The 25,995-nt window shown below is 25.1% G+C and overlaps 3 protein-coding genes across 9 annotated transcripts in view; 2 read left to right on the forward strand and 1 right to left on the reverse strand.

Moving 5' to 3' along the window:
* Positions 1 to 17,280, forward strand: part of LOC122508550 (myocardin-related transcription factor A) — a 191,469-nt gene extending 174,189 nt beyond the window's left edge. For both annotated transcript variants that reach the window (XM_043621974.1, XM_043621975.1), the window contains 9 exons: positions 3,296 to 3,592; positions 3,718 to 4,082; positions 7,555 to 7,857; positions 10,091 to 10,231; positions 10,729 to 10,912; positions 11,276 to 11,578; positions 11,728 to 12,317; positions 12,736 to 13,284; positions 15,910 to 17,280. In XM_043621974.1, the coding sequence (XP_043477909.1) occupies positions 3,296 to 3,592; positions 3,718 to 4,082; positions 7,555 to 7,857; positions 10,091 to 10,231; positions 10,729 to 10,912; positions 11,276 to 11,578; positions 11,728 to 12,317; positions 12,736 to 13,284; positions 15,910 to 16,254 (3,077 nt within the window). In that variant the 3' untranslated portion in view covers positions 16,255 to 17,280. The remainder of the gene's footprint in view (positions 1 to 3,295; positions 3,593 to 3,717; positions 4,083 to 7,554; positions 7,858 to 10,090; positions 10,232 to 10,728; positions 10,913 to 11,275; positions 11,579 to 11,727; positions 12,318 to 12,735; positions 13,285 to 15,909) is intronic.
* A 3,940-nt stretch (positions 17,281 to 21,220) lies between these two features.
* LOC122508511 (3-phosphoinositide-dependent protein kinase 1) overlaps positions 21,221 to 25,995 on the forward strand; it is a 49,039-nt gene continuing 44,264 nt past the window's right edge. The window contains exon 1 of one of the 4 annotated variants that reach the window (XM_043621919.1): positions 21,221 to 21,356. Coding sequence is in view for 1 of the 4 variants with exons in the window: in XM_043621918.1 (XP_043477853.1) it covers positions 22,251 to 22,253 (3 nt within the window). In the remaining 3 variants the exon portion in view is untranslated. Of the gene's footprint in view, positions 21,357 to 21,627; positions 22,031 to 22,056; positions 22,122 to 22,235; positions 22,254 to 25,995 lie in introns of those variants that run through there. The other 3 variants (XM_043621920.1, XM_043621921.1, XM_043621918.1) reach the window with 3 other exon arrangements.
* Positions 22,171 to 25,995, reverse strand: part of LOC122508515 — a 32,596-nt gene continuing 28,771 nt past the window's right edge. For all 3 annotated transcript variants that reach the window (XM_043621927.1, XM_043621926.1, XM_043621928.1), the window contains exons 2-4: positions 25,165 to 25,345; positions 23,108 to 23,200; positions 22,171 to 22,494 (exon numbers count right to left, since the gene is read on the reverse strand). In XM_043621927.1, the coding sequence (XP_043477862.1) occupies positions 22,171 to 22,494; positions 23,108 to 23,200; positions 25,165 to 25,344 (597 nt within the window). In that variant the 5' untranslated portion in view covers position 25,345. The remainder of the gene's footprint in view (positions 22,495 to 23,107; positions 23,201 to 25,164; positions 25,346 to 25,995) is intronic.

A 25,995-nucleotide genomic window follows, 5' to 3' on the forward strand; every position in this document is an offset into this window, starting at 1 on the left:
CTTTTCAAACCTACGTTTACGAATACGAATCCGAAAACCACGTCGTTGTCGCAAACACCACGCGATATCCCCAACGTCTGTGAAAATACGTCCGAGAAAACATTTATTTGTTTAATTATCCGAAATTCACGAAATAATTCCGCTCGCACGATTAATACGTCCGTTGTTAAAATTGTACAATAAAACCGTTAACGAATCACCGTCGAATTATTACGTCGTTATTAAATTATTTAATCATTCGTTTTGATTATTACACGTCATCGTTGTAAAGTCGCCTACGAAACCGTTCGTAAATAGTCACGTAAATCGTTCGAATCACTTCGCTTTATTAAATCGTACCGTCGTTGTAAAAAGTGCCGTCGCTAAACCAGAAATCGAAACGTCGCCGCAGATCCGCCAACGTCACAGTGGAAAGAAGGTAGTTGTGCCATTACGTCACAGATTTTGTAAAATCAAGTCACAACTTGATCTTGAGTCAACACGTCATGAAGTTTTGAAGTTCGCCAAGCCGCCAACGAATCGAGCCGAAGTGCCAATCCGTTACGTATCCAGTCAATGCCAGTACAGTCGAGTTCCTGTGAAATTCGTTACCTGTTTATTTGTGCAGTACCGACTAAATTTTCAATTGCCGAGTTGAAGGACGACCTACGAAACGCCGCATCGCTAGATTCCACGTCAAGGACATCTTGCCATTTACGAAGCCGACGAACCACACGACGCTACGAGGAAGTGATTTCAGTTGTGAAAATTAGTGCGCGCTTCTGTTTCAAATTCCCTTCGACTGTCGACGATCGCATTTATTCACGAAACCCCCACGAAAGAGACGCTCAGTGTGCCCCAGTGCTCTTTTCTTTTACATCGCTACGTCATCACGCACGGTCCAACAAAGGACAACGCAGTGCCCTACACCGAGACAGCCAACCACGACGATGAGGATGAGGTCGTTCCAGATCAACGTGATTCTCGAGCCCAACGTCCCAACCGTTCCAGCTGTAATTAGACGAAAACCACGGATTATGGAAACTCGCACTGCAGCTGTCATCAACGCCGCCCCTACGTCGAATATGTGAGTAGTGCTACGTCGAGAACTAAAGTGTTTAAAGAAATGACATTTTTTTACGAACTTTAAGTGTTTTACGAAAATTTATTTTTATTTTACGCGCATTTTGATTTCCACACTAACGAAAACTCTCGCGAAGTTTTCTCCTTACGAAAAGGGGGTGTGACGATATAGAAGTGAAATCAAAATATTATTATTTAATTGTATTTAAAATATCGTTTTTATTCGACGCACGAAATTTGTTGTACGCTCCTGAGTGCCGATTGTGCGCGTGCGCTCAGCCTACGACCAATAGCGAGCGAGTATGTCTCTCCCGACGAGATCTTCTCCCTCCATAACGCACCGAATCGAGGACCCTGAATGCACGGTCCGAGATCATCACTTCTCGAAGCGGTATTACCGCGATAGGGTCTCTGATGTGGTATTACCACGATGAGATCGAAGTGGTTTCACCACAAGCGGTATCACCGCAAGCGGTATCACCGCATAGGAGATAAAGAGGTGTTACCTCACGGGTAGGAACGCGCTCTCCCACGAAATCGTTCGGTGCCGTTTCGAAAGTCGTCGTTGTCCGAAATGTCGTTTATTGTATTGTAACTCGTCGCGTTACTATACTAAAATCCGCGTTTGCTTTATGTTATCGTTTTATCGCTTTGTAACTCGCCGCGTACTCTTTTACGGAAATCCGCGTCTCGCACGTTAATGTTTTTTATTGTAAATTAAACTAATCGTCAACGTCGTCGAAATCACGGTTAACGCACGAATTTATGTCGCTTTACGTACTTCGTTAATGTTCGCGATATTACGTTTACGTCGTTTTTCTCGTCTCCGCGCGGACGAATTTAATCAATTTCTGTACTCATTATTTGTATCTCACATTTTATCGCTTTGTTGTTCTAAATATATCTTGAATTCGATTCTGTAATTAAAATGTTAAAATTTTCTAAACGAACCCTGACCGACGAGCAATCCACACCCTTAACATTCATTACAATTTTCTAAAATTAAAAAAAATTGAATTTTTTAATAATTTTATTGAAATTTAACGAAATAATTGCATTTTCCGAATAATTTTATTAAATTTCTTAAAATAATTGAATTTCCAAGAATTTCCGTGCATTATTTTGAAATAATTGTAAAATTTCAAAAATTTTATTTAAAAAATTAAGTTTTTAGGAATTTTATAACAATTTTATAAAATAATTCAATTGTTTCATAGTTTAATTGAAATATTTACAAATAATTGAAATTTACCAAAATTGTTCGAAAAGTAATAATTGATTTCTTTAGAATTTTGTTGAAATATTTGCAAATTTTCCAGAATTCTTCAAATAATATTTGTATTCTTCAAGAATTTCATCAAATTATTTTTAAATAATTGAAATTTTCCAAAATTCTACGAAAAAAAATTATGTTTTTTCAAAATTTTATTGAAATAATTGAAATTTTTTGAAATAAGAATTAAAATGAAATTTCCCAAAATTCTTTTCAGAAAAATTGAGTTTTCAAAGAATTTTATTTGAATTTTATGAAATAATTGGATTTTTCAAGAATTTCATCAAATTATTTTGAAATAATTGAAAATTTCCAAAATTGTACGAAAAACAATTGTTTTTTCAGAATTTTATTGAAATAATTGAAATTTTTTTAAGTAGAAATTAAAATTAAATTTCCCAAAATTCTATAAAATAAATTTATTTTCTTAATTATTTTATTGCAATTTTATGAATCAAATATTTGAATTTTTTGGAAATTTCATTATAAAATATTTGGAAACAATCGACATTTTCCAACATTCTACGAAAAATAATTGAATATTTTTCAGAATTTTACTGAAATAATTGAAATTTTCCAAAATTGTAAATGACAAATCGAAATCATAACAATTTTTCTTATTAATTGTAAATTCTTACAAAATGACAAATCAAAATCATAACAATTTTTTTCTCTAAAAAACCAAAAGGTTTTTTAGAGAAAAAAAATTGTTATTATTTTGATTTGTCATTTTGTTAAAAAATTTTGTTTTTTTTCATTTCTCAAAAAAAAATTCGAAAATTATTTAACAAAATTTCAAGTATTGGTTTTATAGTTAAAAAACTTTGCGTAATTTCTATTTGGTAATCAAAAAGTTTGTTGTCCCACGTTGATTAAATTGTCAATTAATCTCTTCATTAATTACTTTTTTTAATTTAAAAATTGCCTTAATTAATAATTAAATTCAAAAATCAATTTCAGCTTTGAAGACACCGCCTGCATTTTTTGAACAACGAAAGCAGTTGGAGAGAGCAAAGACCGGCGATTTGTTGAAAGCAAAAATTCAACAGCGACCCGGCAGAGATGAACTTGTGCGACAGCATATTTTGGAAGACGTCGGCCATGTGGATCCAAGTCTTGCGGAAAAGCAGCGAATGCTAAAGAAAGCTAGACTCGCCGATCAACTCAACGATCAACTTAGTCACAGGCCTGGACCTCTTGAACTGATACAAAAAAATATTCTCCACACCGAAGAGCCAATTGAGAGAGCGGTGAAAGGTTAGTTATATTTACAATCTGTTCGCCAATTAGTTTCTGTGTCAATTGATTAAAAAAAAAAGAGAGACAGACAGACAGAGAGAGAGAAAAAAAGAGGAGAAGAAAATGATCATTGTAATTTTCAGAGGGTCACATTCCCTTTAAGGCAACTTGCGAAGGTCAAGTTACGAAGCCCCAGCATCCAGACCATTACATTACTTTCGAGGACGATTCGCAAAGTTCGGAAGGCGCGCCTTCACCTTCTTTAGAATCGCGAACCGATGTCTTAGAAACGGCTGCAGCTTCCGCTGGAATTGTCACAGTTTCCCTGAATATACCGACGACGGGCGGTGCTGTCGTTGTCACGTCGACTTCACCCGTTTTCCAGCAGGCCTCAACGGAACCGACGATACAGACTTTTGCCGATCTTTGTAATTCCGTTGTTGGTAATCAACAACAACAGCAGCAGCAGCAACCAACCTTCCAACATAATCAACATGTTTCGACGCAGGTGTGTAATTCGCGGGGTTGACACAGATCATGAATATCAAGGAATTCAGAAAAAAGTCAGAAAAAAGAGAATTTGTCAAAATAATTTAATAATTTAAATAAAATTCTTGGCAAAATTTCAACTATTTTCAAAAAATTGTTCTCAATTCAATGAATTTCAATATCTACGATTTTCATAAAATGTACCAAAAGAATTCAAATATTTAGAAAAAATTTTGATAAAATTCAATTACACTGAAAAAAATGTATTTGATTCAAATATCCGATTACTTGACTATTATCAATTAAATATTTAAATTGAATCAAATAATATTTATTGGAGTCAATTAAATGGTATTTGAACCAACAATTTCAGTATTTGAAGCAAATATGAAGTAAACCATTTGATTGACTCCAATAAATATTATTTAATTCAATTTAAATATTTAATTGATAATAGTCAAGTAATCGTATATTTGAATCAGATAAATTTTTTTTCAGCGTATTTTTATTAATAATAAAAATTTTACAGTAAAATTAGAGAATTTTATTAAAAGTACTGGAAAAAAATTAATTTTTTATAGAATTCTTAACAAAGTTCTGAATTTTGGTGTCTTTTTTATTTGACTCTTAAAGTAATCAGGAAAAGTAGAATTAATCAGAGGAATATTAGAGAATTTTATTGAAAGTATACTGGAAAAAAATTAATTTTTAGAATTCATAAGAAAATTTTGAATTTTTGTGTCTCTTTTGTTTGCCTTGTAAACTATGAAATTCCCACGAATTCTAATACAAAACCTTCAATTTTTTATAATTCTGACAATAATTTCTTTTTAAATAACTTATTTCATGAAGAACAATAAAAAAAAAATAATTACTTATAAATTATTAAATGAATAATTTTACTTAAAAAGTTAGAAAATAATTGAATTCTATGAATTGCGTTTACAATTTCCATAAATAATTAAATTTTCAGAACGTTTCAATAGAAATTGTAGAAAATTAAAATTTTTACTGAATTAAATTAGAAATTTTAAAAATCTTTAGTTTTTTGAAAAATTTCAATCCAAATTTTTTTGAAATTAGTCGATTTTTTTAATATATGTTTAATTATTAAAGAAAAAATTGATTTAAAGAAGAAAGTTATTTACAAATTCAAAAAAATAATTGAATTTTTGAGAAATTATACAAATAATAGCAATTTTTAATAGATTTCTAATTCAAATTCTTTGAAATAATGAATTTTTCATATTTTTAATTATCAAATTCTGTAGAACTAATTTTTTGAAACATTTTAATTCCAATTCTGTTTAAATTATTTGATTTTGTTAATATAATTATATATTTAATATTATTTCAAAAATGTGAATTCTTGTCTTCGAAAGAATTCAATTATTTTAAAAAATGACAGAAATCACAGAAATTAAATAATTTTCAGGAATTTAAATAAAATTTTGTATGCAAAATTCAATTATTTTCATAAATGACAATATTCGAAAAATTCTTAGCAAGAATTCAATTACTTTCAAAAAATTTTCGCAATTCATTGATTTTCAATATCTACTATTTTCCTAAAATTTTACAAAAGAATATTAATTATTTAAAAGAAAATTTGATAAAATTCTACGCAAATACTCAATTACTGTCATAAATAAAAATTAGAGAGGAATTCAATTACTTAAAATAGAATTTGTATACATTTTTTCGAAAAACAACAGTTATTTAAAAACTTTTTATAAAATTCTTCGCAAAAATTCAATTATTTTCATAAATAATAAAATTCTTCGCAAGAATTCAATTATTTTCAAAATAATTAAAATTCTTCACAAGAATTCAATTATTTTCATAAGTAACAAAATTTTTCTCAGGAATTCAATTATTTTAAAAGATTTACTAAAATTTTTCACAAGAATTCAATTATTTTCATAAATAATAAAATTCTCCACAAGAAAATTCAATTATTTTCATAAACAACAAAATTTTACTCAGGAATTCAATTATTTTCAAAATTATTAAAATTCTTCACAAGAATTCAATTATTTTTACAAATAATAAAAATTTTCACTGAAATTCAATTATTTTCAATAATTTTAATAAAATTCTTTGCAAGAATTCAATTATTTTCATAAATATTAGAATTCTTTCCAGGGATTCAATTATTTTCCTCGAAATTTACAATTATTATTAACAATTTTATTCAAATTCGTCGAAAGAATTTAATTATTTAGAAAAATTTTGATACAGTTTTTTATAAGAATTTAATTTTTAAAAATAATCAATTCTTCAATACATTATTTATTTTTCAATTTTTTAATAATTGAAATCTCATAGAATTTTCTAATAAAAATTAATTTAAAAATTGAATTTTAATTAAAATTTTGGATAATAATTGAATATTAAAAGCATTATAGGATGAATTTTTAGAAATAATTGAATTTTGAAAAAATTTCAATTTCAAATCTTTGATAATCTGAATTTTTATACTTTCAATTAATAATTCTGTGGAACTAATTTTTTTTGAAAAATTTAAATTCCAATTTTGTTGAAATTAGTTGAACTTTTCAATATATATTTAATTATTAAATATAATTGAATTAAAGAACAATTTAACTTGAAAACTTTTAAAAAAATAATTTAATGTTGAAGAAGTTACAAATAATTGCAATTTTTAGAAAGAATTAAATTTTGAAAAGGTTTTAATTTCAAATCTGTGAAAATTTGAATTTTTCATACTTTTAATTAATATAATTCTGTGAAACTAATTTTTATTTGGAAAATTTTAATTCAATTTTCTTTTGAAATTATTTTATGTTTGTATTTTCAAATATATATTTAATTGTTGAATTTGCGAATAATCGAAATTTTTCGGTAAAATTGATTTGTAGACAAATGGATTTGAAAATTCTCAAAGAACTTCATTTGTTATTAAAAATAGTTGATTTAAAGAAGAATTTTAGTTAGAAATTCAGGAAAATTTTATCACTCGGGCATCTTCATGTTTTATTTATTTATTCTTATAAGTTTTTGAATTTCAAAAGATTTCAAATTTGAAATTTTTGAAAATCTTAATTCCTATGGAGAAATAATAATAATTAAATATTTATTTTAAAAAAAAGTTATTGATGTTTTCGAATAATTTTACAATTAAAGAAATTCGTAAGTAAATGTGATAGAATATTTTTTTGAATATCTTATCATTTTTAGAGTGAATTAGAATATTCTTTAGGGTCTGGGAAAAAATTATTTAAAAATTTAGAAAATTTTAAAATTCTGTTTTGAAATCAGGAAAAAGTCAGAGAAAGAAAGAATTCATTTTTTGTGTCAACCCTGAACTCGAGAAAAGCTTCGTGCTTTCTTTTTCTTTCACAATCATGAAAAGATATTCTTCTTCTCGTGATTGTGATTGCTATTAATAGTGATTATTACACAATCGTAAATTGGATGAACAAATTAAACATGAACAAACTTTTTTTTTTTTTTGCTGCTGTTTACAGGCAAGTCAAGCCAACGGACCCACGTCGACGCTTCTCCCACTGGCACCAGCGCCAAGTCCCATGTCCCTGGGTTCGACGACATCCAGCCTGAGTCCACTTTCGAATATTTCGATAGCATCTCCTCCCGCTCTACCTCCTGCCGCCATCACCCCAAGGCCTCAACCGAGTCCGATCTCCGCCGCTGTCGCCGTTGCCGCCTCCGCATGTCAAAGAAGCGATGCGCCGGGAAAAGACAAGAATCGAAAGAAGTCCAAAACCAAAAGTCAACCCAAAACTCGTACAATCAAATTTCACGAATATAAAGTGAGTTCACATTTTTCAGATCCAAATTTTCACTCTTCTATTGTCTTCTGTTTTTTTCACTCATTATATTATCACACGATAATGTGATATTAATTAACAGAATATAATTAATAATATATATAGAATGAAATAGAATACAGAGTTGTCATAGGTCAGGGAAATTTTATCAAAGTGTTTGAAAATAATCCTGACAAGTTAACGGCAGTAATTATTTTCTTCAGTTGACAACCTGAGAATTTTACATAAAATTATATTTTTTTAATAATCGAATTTCCCTTCAATTTTTTTTTCATAGAAAAAAAACGAATTTTTGTCTGGAAATCGGAGAATAGACAGAGAAAAGAAGAATTAAATTGTATTAACCCTGGAATAGAATAGAATCTTCTATATTAATAATCGTTGTACTCCGGTAATCTGTTCGCAGTTTGCTTTTTTGTTTCGTAACTTTTTTCATACTTTTTCTTCTTAAATATTTTCAATTTTTAAATTAATTTATTTAAAATCAGGGAAATGGTGTAAAGAATTTTATCAAAAACTTTGAGAATAATTGAAATATTCCTTCGAAGAATTTTATTAATTTATGAAAATAATTGAATTCTCGCGAAGAATTTTATTAAAATTTTCAAAAATCCTAATTAAATTCTTTTGAAGAATTTCTTTGAATTTTTTTAAAATATTAGAGTTTTTTTTAATAATTTTAATGAGAAATTTTGTAAATAATTCAAATTTAGGAACAATTTCTTTCAAGCTTTTAAAATAATCGTGTTTGTTAAAAATTGAAATTTAACATTTAATTATTAAATTTTATTAAAATTTTGGAAAATAATTAAATTTTTTTGAAAAATTTCATAAAGAATTTAAAAACAAATTGAATTCTTTCGTAGAATTTTTTTTTGATAATAATTGAATCCTATTGAAATTTTTTATAACGAATTAAGAAAAAAATTCATTCTTTCGTAAAATTTGTTTGAAAATAATTGCATTTTTGCAAAGATTTTACAACGAATTAAGAAAAAATTGTATTCTATTTATAAAAAATAATTGAATTCTTACGAAGAATGTTATTATTTTTGAAAAAAATTAAATTCTTGTGAAAAATTTTATTGAAATTTTTCAAATTAATAAACAAGAATAATTAATTAGTTAATAATTGGATTTTTTTTTTAATATTTGAATCTGAAATTATTCAAAAATTCAAATTTGAAAACAAAAAAATTTTGTAATTTGCATAATTGTAAAACATAAAATTTGCTAGTATACATAATAATGAATAGAATACAATTGTAGAATAATTCGCGGATTGTCCCAAGATTGAATAAAATTCTGTCCCAGATTGATCATCAATTTTTTTTTTCATTGAAGAGGAATCAAAACACAAGAGTACAAAAATATATGCAAAAAAGGAAAGAAAAAAATGAAAAAGAAAAAGGTCGAATCTTCGCGAAGCTCTCGAAAGTCGAGATTGTATCGGGTGATTAACTTTAGTGATCTCGCTTCGGGTCCAACCACAGCTACCTCGTTAGGTCTGAGTAATTCGAGCGCTAATTGCACTTAAGAAGGAGGTAGCCGGGAGCAAGGAGAGCGCGTGTTGCCCAGTAGGTGCCAAACCCAACCCCGACTCTTGGGATTCAAACCCATACACAAGATGATATCGTGTGGTGAGAAAGCGTGCTGGACATCGCCAAAACAAAATAAAAGAATTATGAAAAGAGTACAGCGAAGAGTGTATATATACACTATTCAATCTTGCACAACCAAACCATAAATAATTTGCTTTTTATTATATATATATATATATGTGTATATATCGACAAATTCCTCTTTTATAACGTCTTCAAAAAAGTCTTTGGGAAAAATTATTACTTCTTCAAACTGTTGAGAAAAATATTTCTTCAAACTGTTAAAAAAATATTTCTTCAAACTGTTGAGAAAAATATTTCTTTAAACTGTTGAGAAAAATATTTGTTGAAAAACTCTGGAAAAAAAATTATTATTTAGTTATTATTTGGTAAACCAAATAATAACTAAACGATAATTTTTTTTATCGAGTTTATTTTATTTCGTTTGTTATAATTAAGTTGTTTATTTTATTTTGTTTGTTATTATCAAGTAGTTGGTTTTATTTTGTTTAATTATTGTCAAGTAGTTTATTTTATTTGGTTTATTATTACAAAAATAATTTATTTCTTCCTTTTAATCGAGTCTTAATTTCGATTCATTAATTTGTTAATAGGGTCCTCCGAGTGCGCAAAAGACCTCAATATCGTCAATTCCAGCCGGCCTCAATTCAACTTCTCCTGGTGAAACCAGCTACGAGTTGTTACTTCAGCAGCAACAACTCTTTCTGCAATGGCAACTCGAGTGGCAACACAAGGTAAAATCTATTTTCTTTTTATTCAAATTTCTCTTCGATTTTTTATTTCTTTTACTTACTTTTTGATTTTCTAATTTCTAATTTGTTTTTTTACCCATTTTTCGTTTTTTAAAACTTTTAATTTTTTTTACCCATTTTTCGGTTTTTTTAATTTTTAATGTTTTTTACCCATTTTTCGGTTTTTAGAATTTTTAATTTGTTTTTTTTTTACTAATTTTTCGGTTTTTAAAATTTGTAATTTCTTTTTTTACTTATTTTTTGGTTTTTTAATTTTTAATTTCTTTTTTACTTATTTTTCGGTTTTTTTTTAATTTTTAATTTCTTTTTTACTCATTTTTTTAGTGTTTTTAATTTTTAATTGATTTGTTTACTTTTGAATACTACTTTTTCAATTAAATTTTTTATTTTCAATTTTTATTCTACTTGAAAGAAATTTTTTGGTTTTCTTTTTGTTTGTATTGCTGTGGAAAAGTAATGAATTTTTTATTTGCTTACAGTATCCACAGATCATTCTTCCAGCTGCACAGAAGCCTCTCACCCTCCCGAGTAGTGGAGCAAACGATACAAATAGCGTTAGTAATGTTAGTGTTAATGCACCAAGTCCTGCTCCCTCAAATTCCTCAAGCAGTACCATAGAACAGCCGCCACTGAGGCCACTGGGTAAATTAGAAGATATGAAAGGTGAATACTTTGAAAAATACTCTGAAAAATTCTTTGAAAAGAATTTTGCAAAAATATTCAGAATAATATTATTTCAGGAAAACAATTGAATTCCTGAGAAGAATTTTATTATTTATAAAAATAATTGAATTATTGCGAAGAATTTTACTAATTTAAAAAAAATTGAATAGTTAAGAATTTATTAAAATTTTAGAATTCTTTCAAAAATTCTATTAAATAAAAAATTTTTAAAAAATTGAATTTTATCGAAAAATATTATTAAAAATAATTGAATTGTTTCAAAGAATTTTATTTAAATTATAGAGAAGGGCCAAATTCTTTTGAAGAATTTCTATTTCTAATTTTGAATTCTAATCATTGCAGTGAGTGATCTCAAAATCGAACTGAAGAGAAGAAATCTTCCAGTTTCTGGATCGAAACCCCAATTAATTGAACGACTGAAACCGTTCACTGAAGCGTCGAGCAATGGTTCCACGTCAAATTCCAATGGACCCCACGTGACACACATGGGTCACATACTGATGGATACTCCAGGACCAATGGCCTTAGACGAATCTAGTTCCCATGCCAAAAGTCCATGTTCAGTTCTAGTTAAAGACGAACCATACAGTCCGAGAACGGATTCACCGCACGGCAGTGAACACGACGATCCTTTGAGTCCTCCAGGTAAAATTTTACACATTTCCCCTAAATTTGAAAAAAAAATTCAAAAATAGAAGATAATTAAAAAAATAATTTTTTTTAATTATCTTCTATTTTTGAATTTTGAAAAAGAATTTTCTTTTCACTATTAATTAATTAACATTTTATTTCAGGTGACGATATAATCAAGGAACAAAGAAAACGTATCGAAGAATTGCAAAGAGAACTCTACAAATCTCAACAGCAACTCCAGCAAATACGACAAACACAACCGACCACAGTTCGCGCTGAAAAACTCGTTCTTCAGCAGCATATACAAAATAAAATGCAACAGCAACAATTGGCACTTCATTTACAGCAATTACAGCATTTACAACAACAACAGCAGCAACAGCAACAGGCAATGCAGCAACACCAACAGCAAACAAATTCAACGACTCAACAACAACAGCACGCTGCGTTCCAGCAACATAATGCTAAAGCGAATTTAGCAGCATTTTTACAAGCTCAGCCCAATAATAACACTAATGTTCTCGATTCCACAACATTGACTGCAATAAATAATAAGAAAAATCAAGTCAAGAACAATACAACTGTCCAGTTACCAGCGGCGATTGTATTGAATTTAGCTAAAGCGACCAAATTGAATGGCTCATTGTTGGGAGCTTTGGTGGCGCAAGCTCAAACACAACAATCAACATCCACGCCTGAGGAAAATAAACCACCGCCACCTCAATATGACGAAGCTACCAAACTATTGAAGGTAAAATTAACATATTAAATTTAATTAAAGAAATAATCGAAAATTGAAGTTCGTAATTCTTTGTTCCAAACACGGAACTTAATTTTTCAAGACTTAAAAAATCTTTTTATAGTATTTTTATTTAAACTTAGATTTTTTTTATACATGGCAACAAGTATATAGTAATTTTTATTACTTACAAAGTAAAATTACATTTTTTGTTTTCAATTATCAAATTCAATTTTCATTTTTTCCGCGTAGTAAGAAACTTAACAGTCGAACAAATAATAACATAGATAATTTTTTATTTTTATAAACAATTAATTTTATTTTAAATAATTAAAGTCTAAAGTAACTTTCTTAATAATAAAAAAATAGTAATAATGATAATAATATTAATCATATTAATAATTTGATAAATAATAATAAATTCTTTCAGGTGAAAATCGAGCCAGCGCAGAAGAACCACATAAAAAGTCAAGTTGTCGACGACGTCTTGGAGATATTGATAAAAAATGGAGAACTACCGCCAAGTGCAGCTCAAGATCCAGCGACACCAACAACGCCAAATCGTCAAATGCCACAAAATCTTGTTTTTACAACTTCAACGGAAAATTCATCGCAATCGTTAGTGTTTGCAACGTCGAATCCAATTAGTCCAATTAGTCCTGAGGCGATGGAGATTTCTCAAGGCGGTTCTAGTCCTTCACTTAATGCACCACCACCACCTCCGCCTCCACCGCCACCACCGTTACCACTTGCCACATTTTCAGTACAATTACCAACAACCTTACAACAAATGCACGAGCAGCAAGATCATCAACATCAAGAGGAGATATCGTCTTTTAACGCTGACCTATTGACATCAGCCGAAGCCGAATTGGACGCTGCTATGCTACTGAGTCCACAGTCAATGGTAGCTGCTTCACCCGATCCTCAACCACGACAAGAAGTTGTCGTAACGGACAATAATAATTTGGACCTAAAGGTAGAGCATTGTTTTAAATATTTAAATTAACAGAAAATTTGTCTCGGCTATAAACAAATAAAATAAAAATAAATAAATTTATTTATTTTTACTGTTAAAAAAATTTTGAGTCCTCTTCGGTGGCAGACTTAAAGGTCAAATATTATTAGAACTATTTAAATTAACATAAAATTCCAAGTCTGACACTGAAGCGGACTTGGAAGTAAAATATTATGGAGAATATTTAAATTAACACAAAAAATTTATTCCGCCTCACTGGCGGACTTGAAGGTAAAATATTATCAAAAATATTTAAATTAACACAAATTACTAGAAATTTTCAACTAAAAATTACCACTACATCTGGTTTTTTGGTGTTTCAAAATATTTTCGAAAAACTTAAAAAGCTAGAATTATCCTTAAATTTCTTTCACTTTAAAAACTTTTGAATCACAATGATTTTTCAAGCAATGTCCAGATTTTTTTCTTATTTTTGTAAATAATTAAATTCTAGAATAACTTTCTTGATGTTATTAATTATAATCAACTCAGAAAGGATTTTAGCTAAAAACAATTTCAATTTTCAAAGTTAAGCAACTATCGGAAAGTTTTAAACAACAAATTTTTTAAAATTCAATTGCCCTGAATTAATTGTTAAAAATTGAATTTTTACTTGAAAGATTATTAAAATATAAAATACATAATTTTATTTAAGTAAAAATTGAAAAGAGACCTGAAAAAATAGATAATTGAAAAATTATAATTCAATTCTATAAATATATACTTGAATTAATTGAAATTTTGTAAAATAGAAATAAAAATAATTTTGTTAAAGAATTTTATGAGAAAATTTAGAAAAAATGGAATTTTCAAAGAATTTTAATTTTACTATTTGAGAAATAATTGAAATAAAAATAATTTTGTTAAAGAATTTTATGAAAAAATTTAGAAAAAATGGAATTTTTAAAAAATTGTAATTTTATTATTTGGAAAATAACTGAAATAAAAATTAATTTGTTAAAGAATTTAATTAGAAATTTTAGAAAAATTGAAATTTTCAAAGAATATTAATTTAATACTTGGTAATCAATTGAAATAAAAATAAATTGTTAAAGAATTTCATTAGAAATTCTTGAAAAAATTGAGTTTTCAAAGAATTTTAATTTTATTGTTTGGAAATAATTGAAATAAAAATAATTTGTTAAAGAATTTTATTAGAAATTTTTTAAAAAATCGAATTTTTGAAGAATTTTATTTTAATAATTGGTAAAATAATTTAAATTTTCTAAAATGTATTCAAATAATTATAATTTTATACAATTATATTAAAAACAATTGAAATTTTCCAAAATTATTTTAAAAAAGGTTGAAATGTTTGCTTCTAAAAATTATTTTTTTTTAATTCTGTAAAGTAGAATTTTAAAACACTTCATTTCTATTTTCTAAAAGTAATTGAATCTTTAGAAACAAATAATTAAAATTTGTTCAAATAATTGAAATTTTCTAAAATTGCATTAAAAATAATTAAATTTCATAAAATTTATTCAAATAATTGAAGTTTCAGGAAAAAATTACAGGAAATAATAATTGAAATTTTCTAAAATTACATTAAAAATAATTAAATTACAATCCTTCCTCTGTGAGGAAGCAATTTCCTAAAATTGTTTCAAATAATTGAAATTTTATAAAAAAAAATTTTAAATAATTGAAATTTTCCAAAATATATTAAGGTTGGAATTTTTGCTTCTAAAAATGATCTTCTTTCAAAAATTTTATTTAAAATTCTGAAAAATTAGATTTTTTAAATATTTCAATTATATTTTTTTAAAATACAATTGAATCTTTAGAAAAAAGCAATTAGAATTTATTCAAATAATTGAAATTCCCTAAAATTGTATAAAAAATAATTGAAATTTCCTAAAATTATATTGAAAATAATTGAAATTTTTGCTTTTAAAAATTATTTTGTACATATAATTGAATTCTCCTTGGATTTATTTATCGTCATCAGAAAAAAATTCAAAATTCTGTCTGGAAATCAGGAAAAAGACCAGAAAAATCAAATTTTTACGACAACGCTATAATAATTATCTAATTATTTATTCTTATAGATTATTTCGTACTTTTGTAATTATTATTAATTATAATAATAACTATAATCAATTATTATTAAGTAGAAACAATTTCATTAAGAGGAAGAGTAACAAGTTATTTTTTACTCTCAATTAACTCCTATTTAATTAATTAAGAGAAAGAAAATTCTCGAAAAGCCGAGAATTTTTCTCATCTATTTTCTTTTTTTCAATAAAAATATTTTGACTATTCTCTGTAACTTGGCCTCGATTTGGAGATTTTCACAAATAATAAAAATATCCAAATAAATTGAATTCTTTTAAAAAAAATTCTTCGCATGATTTCAATTATTATCATGAATAATAAAATTCTTGTAAAGATTTCAGTTGTTTTCAAATATTTTGATACAATAAAAATAATTCAATTTATTTAAAATACAATTTTAATTAAATTCTTCGAAAGAATTAAATCACTCTCTAAAATTTAAATAAAATTCTTTGAAAGCCGAGAATTTTTTTCTCTTATTTTCTTTCTTGTATTTTTTTTAATAAAAATTTTTTTATCTATTCTCAGGAACTTGGCCTCGATTTGGAGACACTGGACACAATGGATTTCGGTCAATTAGAGTGCGATTTGGGTGTTAAAATGTCAACGCCACAGGAACTAATGGATATTGGCGACATGCCCATGGATATGGATGATTCCGATTGGCTTGATTCATTAATGCCCCAATCACCGCCACCATCGACAAGTACAATTAATAGACCAACGCCAGTGCATACGTCATCGAGTGATTTCTTTGATCCATTACTTGCAAACAGTCAAGATCCATTTGAACTCTTTAGTATGGAGGACACTGATTTTAAAATGTCCTCCGATCTCTCATTAACCTGGGATAAAGTGGACTTTGCCACCTAGCCGGAAGTACTCTCATTTATATGTACTTAACTAGGAAAAATATTAGCAAAGACTTAAAAATTGAAGAAGAAGAAGAAAAAACACACACTATTACTAAAGAATCATGTGCACTTTATTAGTACAAAAAAAAGGCACTGATCAACATCATACACACACATATATAAATATTACAATTTATATACACATTCTACGTATATAGACAAAAATTTTACCACTTTTATATGATCCTTAAAAAAAAATCCAAACAAACTATGACAATCGAGACATAGTTTTGTGAACAGCTCAAACTGAGAAAGTATACGTGCTTTACTTCAGTTTCTAGCAGGTTTAGTGATTAGCATTATATAGGAAGTCTATTTAAAAAAAAGCTCTTAGGTTATTTTATTCAATAATTATTAAATTTCTTGCAAGAAAAAGAAAAGTCAAAAGAAATTTCCTAATTCGTGATAATTTTATTTAATCATCGTACATTTTTGTGAATAATGTACTAATTATTTCTTATGCAAACAAATTTTTTTTGTTTTAATTTCCATTATTATTGTGTTCGATATTTTACCCATATTTGTGAATAGAGGGAAACGAAAAAAATAAGCTGACAAGAATTGTCCCTAAATTACGTACCATTGATAAGAAAAAGTTATTCTATATTCGTAACATTACATTAATGTTTCATTAGATAGGTATAAAATTTTTAAAAATTTCTATTTTCTAAAATATACTCAATTTGAAAGTTTTTTAAAAATATTGTGAAAGAAAGTGTGAACTTTTTGTTTTGATCTGAATTTTTGACTTTAAGCGGAGGGTGCATCGATAATTTTAACTATTATCAGAAAAATATTTTGTTCCATAAAATAATAATAATAATTTGATTTTTACAAGTTTTAAAGCTTATTGAAAAAATTACTTTAAGACTAAATATACCAAATAATACTATTGTTATTCAAATTTATTTGAAAATTCGTTTGTTTATTTGACTAACTTTGAATAATTTCAGACTCAAAATTTTTAAAAATTCACTTCTCAACTAATTCACGATTATTTATTACTTTTTTTAATTTTAATGAAAATCATCGCAAGAATTCAATTATTCTTTTCTGTATAATAAAATTCTTCGCAGCATTTCAATTATTTTTAACACAATTTTAATCAAATTTCTCGAAACGATTGAATTGTTTTTAAAAATTTAGTAATTTTTTTCGAAATTACTAATGTATTCAATTATTTCTAAAAATTTTAATAATATTCTTCGAAAGAATGTAATTATTTAAATTATATTTTTTAAAAATGTAATGAAACTTAATAATCAAATTTTTAATTACAATTATTTACAAACACGATTATTTTCAAATCCTTAAGAAAATTCTTCGTAAAAATCAATTATTTTCAAAATTTTCAATTATCATTATTAAAAAAACTACATTATTTTCAAAAAAATTCTTTTGAAGTTCTTCACAAAAATTTAATTATTTTCGAAAATACTAATAAAAGTGTTGAAAAGAATTCGAATATTTTCATAAATCAAATTCTCCTCAGGAATTCAATACAAATTTGTAGAAAATTTCTCGAAAGAATTGAATTATTTTCAAAAATACTGATAAAATTATCAAGTATTTATTTATTTTAAATCGAATGCATTAATTTTGAAATTTGAAATTTTAATTTAAAAAGAAAAGTTGTTAAATATTATAGTTAGAAAAATAAAAAAATGAATTTCCAAACGAAAAAATTGAATAACAATAGAGTTTATTAGCATTTTTAGCCTAAAAACAATTTTTAAAAAAGTGCTTAAGAAATAGTAAAAATCAAATTTTTCATACGGACATTTTTTTTGTGAATAAAAAAATATATTTTCAAAATTACGCAAAGATTTCAAAATACATCAATTTTTAGGAGAAATAAAAATTCAAAAAGTGGCAAAATTTAAAAAAAATTTTTAATAAATTTTAAATTTTTTTAATATTTGTGAATTCTTTACAAAAAAATTTTAAGAAATTTTAAAAATATTTTCTTGATACAGTTAAAAATATCGGTGCACTCTCCCCTTGAGATATTGAAAATAAAATTAGAAACTTAAAATAAAATTTAAAAAAATATAATAAAATTATAAAATCATAATAAAATTATAAAATTATAATAAAATTATAAAATTATAATAATGGTGCTAAATGATATTAAAAAATACAGGTGAAAATAGTTTTAAAAAAAAGAAAAGAATGACTGGAAGTAATTCGTTGAATTAAAAATGGTAAATTTTTTTTTATTGCAGTTTACGACTAGGACGTATATTATTTCACTTGTGTCATGCTTCGCTTCAAAGTTAATAATTATATGAATAATGTGTGCAAACATAAGCGTGTGTAAGTCATAAAAAAAATCATGTATTAATCTAGCTTTCAAAACATGAAGAAGAAGAAGAGGAGAAAAAAAGAAACATTTTTGTCATAAATATTTTAACATGGTCAGATTAAAAGTTTACACAAATAAGAAACAAAAGTATTAACTAAGAATATAATAAACAATATTCAGATTATTGTAACATGGTTAAAGTGATGGTAGCAAGTACCCTTAAAAAAATTATCCATATTGGATTATTACCAGACCAATATTTTTAAAAGTCGAATTAATACGAATTCTCTTTGTCCTCCTATTTTAACAGAAACTTTTAACAGTGCAGTGTTTTACATATTATTAATTTTTCTTGTTGTGTTATGACATTCCATGTTTTCGAACTAAAATAAGCAAGAGAAAAGGAGATTAAAATAACTGTTCAAAAAAAAAAAAAATGCTATAATACATATTTCCGAAAGGAATTATAATAGCAATCTGATTTTTAATTTTCAACACATTCAAATTTTAATTTATAAAAATCGAAATTTGTTTCTCTAAATTATTTCTTCCTTTACAAAATTGATTTTTATACATTAAATTTGTATAAAAAAAATTTTATAGGAACGTCATTTTAAAAAAATTCTAATTATTTTAACAAAGTAAATAGCGAAAAAAAGAAATATAATTTCTTTTATTTTCTTTCCATTATTCAGGACACAAATTTCAAAAGGAAAAAAACTATCTTTTTAACAGTCTTTTATTAAAAATACTCCTGCTACCTAATGTTACAAAATAATTTCCTAACAAATTCAAATTGAAGCTATACATATTTATATTTCACTGCATTTACTAAAAAACAAAATATAACTTATTTTCAAAGGAACGATGCAATAGTATTTGCAAAACTATTTGAAAAAATGTCAATCTTGTTATGTTTGTCAAAAAATCATCTGCATTTAACTTAATTTCGAATTATTTCCAACATTAATTTTGAATTTCCAAAAAATGCAGAACATATTTTAATTGAAATTCGAATAAATTTGAAATACTTCAAATATATGCCAATCTTTAGGATTAAGTGCATAAAATACAGAAACAATTATTTAAAAATTCTTTATCACTTATTGTAAATGACCATTTATTTAAAATATGGCAAATTGTATAAATTTAGCCATTGCCATAACGATTTAAGATTTTGTTTTTTTTTTTGTAAAATATTGTATCATATGTCGTAAATGTAAGAGTAATAAATATATACATATATAAATAATAATTATAAGTGAAGCGAAAGCAAAAAGTACAGAAATTGTATGAGAAAATATCTCACTGCTTTTTAAATGCTTCCACAGATTTTTAGAATTTGCCTGTACATTGAATTACCCTATATTTTCAGTTTAATGACGAATTTATAATATTAATTAGGCTGTGCGTCTGAAGTCGGAAGTGCATGTGTTTATTTAATCCATATGAAAAAAAAAACAAAAATGATATGTAATGCTTTGTGAATATTAATAATATTATATTATATTGATATAAAAAAAGGGAGTCAAAAGTTGAGTATGCTCTGAGAGATGTTGATTTTGTTGACTATGTATAATTGCGAATAACGATGTATAATTGAATAACGATGTATAGAACGTGTTATTTATTTTTATTTGTTGCAAATTTATCGATTGCCTTCCATTTGAGTAAATAATAAATAAATGAAAATAAATTCTGGACTTTTTTTTATACATATAATATCTAAACTGTAAGCGAATTTGAGAAATTTATTTTTTTGTTTCAAACGTAACTGAAAAAATTTTCTGTTCACAGAATTTGGAAAAATATTAGTTCCTATTTATTAATTAATATTAGTTAATTAAAATTAATAATAGCTAATTAAAATAAATATTAGTTAATTAAAATTAGTGTTTGCTGAATGAAATTAACGTTAGTTAATTAAAATTAATATTAGCTAATTAAAATAAATATTAGATAGTTGATTAAAATTAACATTAGCTAATTAAAATTAATATTAGTTAATTAAAATTAGTGCTTGCTGATTAAAATTAATATTAGTTAATTAAAATTAATATTAGTTAATAAAAATTAATATTATCTAATTGAAATTAATATTAGTTAATTAAAATAAATATTAGCTAATTAAAATTAATATTAGTTAATTGAAAATAATATCAGTTTAGAAATATTTCACTTTATTTGTTTAATTTTATGAACTTACCCCTTGAATTAATGCGTTTTTACTGCAAACAATTAGTAATTATATTTTATCAATCAACCAAATACTACTAAAATTCACCCAAATTAAATACTAAAAACTATAAATATTTGAAATTGAAAAATTTTCCCGCTTTGAAATTTACCCTCACAAAGCAGGGATCGGACATTACTGATAATATTGATCCTTAACAGGGTTAGGTCGTTCAGAGTAGAAAACAAAAAAAAGAAATTTTCGTAAATAATTAACAAAAGTTTAATCTATTGTAATAAAATACAGTGTAGAATTTTATTTATATACATTATTATTCATGTGCATTAGGTTTATAATTAAAACGTTTTTAATTAAACGAAAATCTAAAATTCTATTTTTGCCCTAAGCGGACTGTGAACGAACCTTAAGTAATCGTAGTTCACTGACGTGACGTTCACGTCAAGAGAAAAACGTCAAAATCTCACGAACAGTCAAGTCAAGATTAAAACAAGATTTTTGAGGTTATATTAGTGTCATGACGTAAAGAGAACAATTTCAAAACGAGTTGATTTGCCTCTCGGTGAGTAAAATCTCTATTTATTTTTCCTGCTGCATGTAATAAACGATTGACAATTTATATTATACATGAAAATATCACAAGAATCACAATAATTAATTTGTCGCAAAGTGAACACTAGAAAATTAACTGTTCGATTGTGATTTTTTTTCAATTGTTTTGTTTATTTGTTTAAAGAGGATATAAATTTTTACGGGATGTCAATAAAAAAAAAACGTATTTAGTATAGTTAAAACGTAATTGCAAAATTAAATTTTTGTCATTTCTTTATTGTAGTACATTGCGCAGACGTTCGTAATTGATAGTTTTTGACGTCACTGCAGACTTATCACATGTTCAGTTATAATCAAATCTTTTTAGTGACGTCATGTATTGATGACGTCTTGTATTTTATCTTCTTACTAGTAAATTTTATAGCTTGAATTTACAATATTCATTCTTACTAAATAATAATTTTTGAAATAAACGTTTCGCTATATAATGTATTTTTTGTAGTCGTAAAAAAGTGTGCTAAATTGTTATATTTTTTTCGAACAAAGAGAGTAAAATTATTGGTTGAAAAAGCAATTTCAGTGTGTTTAAAGTGACAAGTTCAGGAGATAAGCACTTGAAATAGTACAATACTCAAGATTTTGTGGAATAAGTGTTTTTTTGAAATATCAACTTTTCACTTTTATGTAATGTCCCTTTTTTTATTTACAATATAATTATTGCTTTTCTTTTCATTTAGAGAATTATGCATTCATTATAGACTAATATTTTATTACAGTAAGTTTATTTTTATGAGTATTTTGAAAGTGTAAAAATTATGTAATATTTAACATTTAACACCGGGCCAATTTGCTTGTTCAATATTTCGATATTTGACGCAATCATCCAAGAATTGACCATTTCCAAATGGTAACTGAACAATATTTATATCGTATTCTGAATTAACAAATATTGCATTCATTGACGGTATATGTAATTTATTTATTAATTCGTCGCCCTGAAATGCTCCAGTTATTGGATTTGGAGCACCGCAACGAGTTTTTGCAAGAATGCAGGCCGTTGTGTTAATGAAAAGTTTTGTTAAATGATTTTCATCATTTGAAATTGTTGGTAGCATTTGACGAATCGCTTCATTAATGCATTTACCAATCTGTAAATTTTTTAGAATTATTTTTTATTATCCTTTTATTAATTGTATTGATCATTAAATTCATGAAAAAAATATTTATTTAACTCATTTATTTCGTTCGAATAAATTTTTATTTGTTTCAAAATAAATTATATTTGGTTCAAGTAAATTTTATTTGCTTCAAATACATTTTATTTCGTTCGAATAAATTTTATTTGGTTCAAAAAAATTTTTTATTTGTTTCAAATAAATGTTATTTGCTTCGAATAAATTTTATTTGTTCCAAATGAATTTTATTTGTTAAAAAAATGATTTATTTGGTTTAAATGAAAAATTTCTCTAGGTGTATTAATTGTATAAACTGTGTATTAATATTTCAGGTAATTATGTAGAATATGTAAATATAAGTAAACAATAGTTTAATAAGTTCTTATAGAAACTGACGTGTATAAAAAATTTGTTAAATATTCGCAGACGGTAACATTCTATATACTAAAGAGCTATAACTTTAATTACATTATAAAAACATTTAGACGTTCAGAAACTTTTTGCCCATGTCAAACGTTAAACTATATATATTAAAATTATAAAATAAGTAGTGCAACCTGTTTATTAATTTAATATCATACTTTACCAGTGCATTTTTATTAACTTGTCGAACACATTCTAAGAACGAGCAGTAAATTATTGGAGGATTTGATGTTGAATTTATATTATTAGTTGCATTCTGTAAAGAGAAAGTGAGAAATAATTAAAGTTTTTAATTTAAATTGTATTAATTAAAAAAAATGAATAATAATAATAATTGACATTTTATATCTGGAAGGAATGTGAGATAAAAGAGAATTAAAAAATACTAGAAATCAAAAAACTATTCTCATAAATTGTAATCAAATTCTTTAAAACAATTCAATTATTTTCAAAAAATATTTGATATTCAATTACTTTCAATATCTATAGTATTTTCATAAAATTTCGCAAAAGAATTCAATTATTAAAAAAAAAAAATTGACAAAATTCATCCAAAATTCAATTATTTTCATAAATAATAAAATTTCCAGAGGAATTCAATTAATTTAGAACAGCATTTTCAAAAAAGATTTGTAAAAAATCAATTATTTAACAAAATTTTTATACAATTCTTCACAATAATTCTATTACTTCATAATATTTATTGTATTTAAAAAAAATTAATTATAATATAATTATAATTAATATAATAATTAAATTAATTAATTAAAACAAGGTTTATAAAATTCTTATAAAGAATTCAATTATTTTCAAAAAATAACAAAATTTTTCACAGAAATTCAATTTCTTTTTAAACATTTTAATAAAATTGTTCTCAATAATTCAATTATTTTCATAAATAATAAGATTCTTCACAGGAATTCAATTATTTTTGAAAATTTTAATAAAATTCTTTGCAACTATTCAATTATTTTCATAAATAATAAAATTCATGGCAGGATTTCAATGATTTTTAATACAATATTACAAGAATTGCTCAAAGAATGTAATTATTCTTAAAAATTTAATTTCAATTCCTCGAAAAAATCAATTATTTAAAAAAATGTTTTCTTCAAATTCTTTGGAAGAATTCAATTATTTGCAAAAATATTAGAATTTTTCAAAGGAATTCAATTAATTCTTCTCAGGAATTTAATTATTTTTGAAAATTTTAATAAAATTCTAAGCAACTATTCAATTATTTTTAAAAATAATAAAATTCATCGCAGGATTTCAATTATTTTTAATACAATTTTACAGGAGTTGCTCAAAAAATGTAATTATTCTTAAAAAATTTAATTTAAATTCCTCGAAAAAATCAATTATTTAAAAAAATGTTTTCTTAAAATTCTTTGGAAGAATTCAATTATTTACTAAAATATTAGAATTTTTCACATAGGAATTCAATTATTTTAAATAAAATTTTAATTAATTTTTTTTTTATTTACATAAATAATTCTTCGAAAGAATTCAATTATGTCGATATATGTATAATAAAAATTATTTCCGAAAATTCAATTATTTTGAGGCATTTTAATAAAATTCTTTGTAAAATTCAATTATTTTCATAAATAACAATATTCATCACAAGAATTCAATTATTTTTTAAAGTAATAATTTTTTTCTTGGAAATTCAATTATTTTAAAAAATTCTAATAAAATCGTTCGCAAGAATTCAATTATATTCATAAATAATAAAAATGCTTTTTTAATATTCAATTATTTTCAAAAAAAAAAATGTAATAAAATGCCACACTGACATTCAATTATTTATCAAAACTTTTTGAAATTCAATGATTTTCAATATTTTTGATGAAAATTATAGGAAAAAGTCAGGAAAATAAAATATAGAATGGAATTTTTGTCAGTTTTGTAAAATATGCAAAACGAGTTTTTTTTTGTGTCTTCAAGTTTAATTTTTCGACAACTACTTTTTGACTACTTTTTTTAGTTTAAAATCTACTTTTTGATACTTTTTTAAAATTAATTATCGAGTGCGAAGTCTGAAATAGAAGATTAAAAATAAATTTAAATAAATTGAAGAGCAATTGCTAGGTAATAATAATTTTTACATTAATAATAATAATAATAATAATAATAATAATAATAATATGACAATTTTTTCGAAAAACACAATTGAGGAAATTTTTATAATACGTTAACAGTAAAATTTCAACTCACTCTTAAATACATTTGGCAATGACCATAATTTGTATTGTTCAGATAACTGTCTGCACACTTAGCCATTGACAATAATTGATTATTTGCCCTGAAGAAACAACCAGAACACGCATCACGTTTAATAGTATTGCTTCCTTGTGATTCATTACATAATTGATTAAGAAGTTGAACAGTTTTCATACTAAAATTAAAAAAAAAAAAAAGAGAAAACATTTTTATTGATACCTATACGAAAAATTTCGAAATCACTATATTAAAACATTTTAATTTTATCTAATTTCTAATAATTTAAAAATGAAATTTTATTAAACGAACTTAGTGAGATTATTTAAAATTTTTGAAAATCCATCATACACTAATCCCTCATTATGGCTGATAATAATAATGAAAAAGAGTAATAAAAAAATTAACAACATCATTCTCGTTAAATATTATTTTCACTGTGTGTTGAAATAGAATCAATTCAAACAATCAATTCAAAACATCAATTCAAACTTTTCCAAGTTTTTATACATCAGAGATACCAATCATAGATCACGTACCTGTCAGGTATGTGCACACTTGTTTTTTTTTGCTAAATTAAATGTAGAAAAAAAATCATGCAAATTACTCTGAGCAGTGACATAAATATTTTCAATTTCATTGCCCTTTTAGAAAACAATGTTTACTTCTTGTACTGCAAATAGTTTTTGTTTGTTTTTTTGCGTTTAAGTCGCAAAAATATTACATAATAAATTGGACAGAAAAATAAATAGCACTCATGGTAAATTTATAAATTACTCCGTTCCTGATAGTAATTATTTTTTCAGTATTCAAAATATCGTAGTGTGT

The sequence above is a fragment of the Leptopilina heterotoma genome, unplaced genomic scaffold (assembly GCF_015476425.1).
Source record: "Leptopilina heterotoma isolate Lh14 unplaced genomic scaffold, ASM1547642v1 Lhet_54, whole genome shotgun sequence".
NCBI lineage: Eukaryota > Metazoa > Arthropoda > Insecta > Hymenoptera > Figitidae > Leptopilina > Leptopilina heterotoma.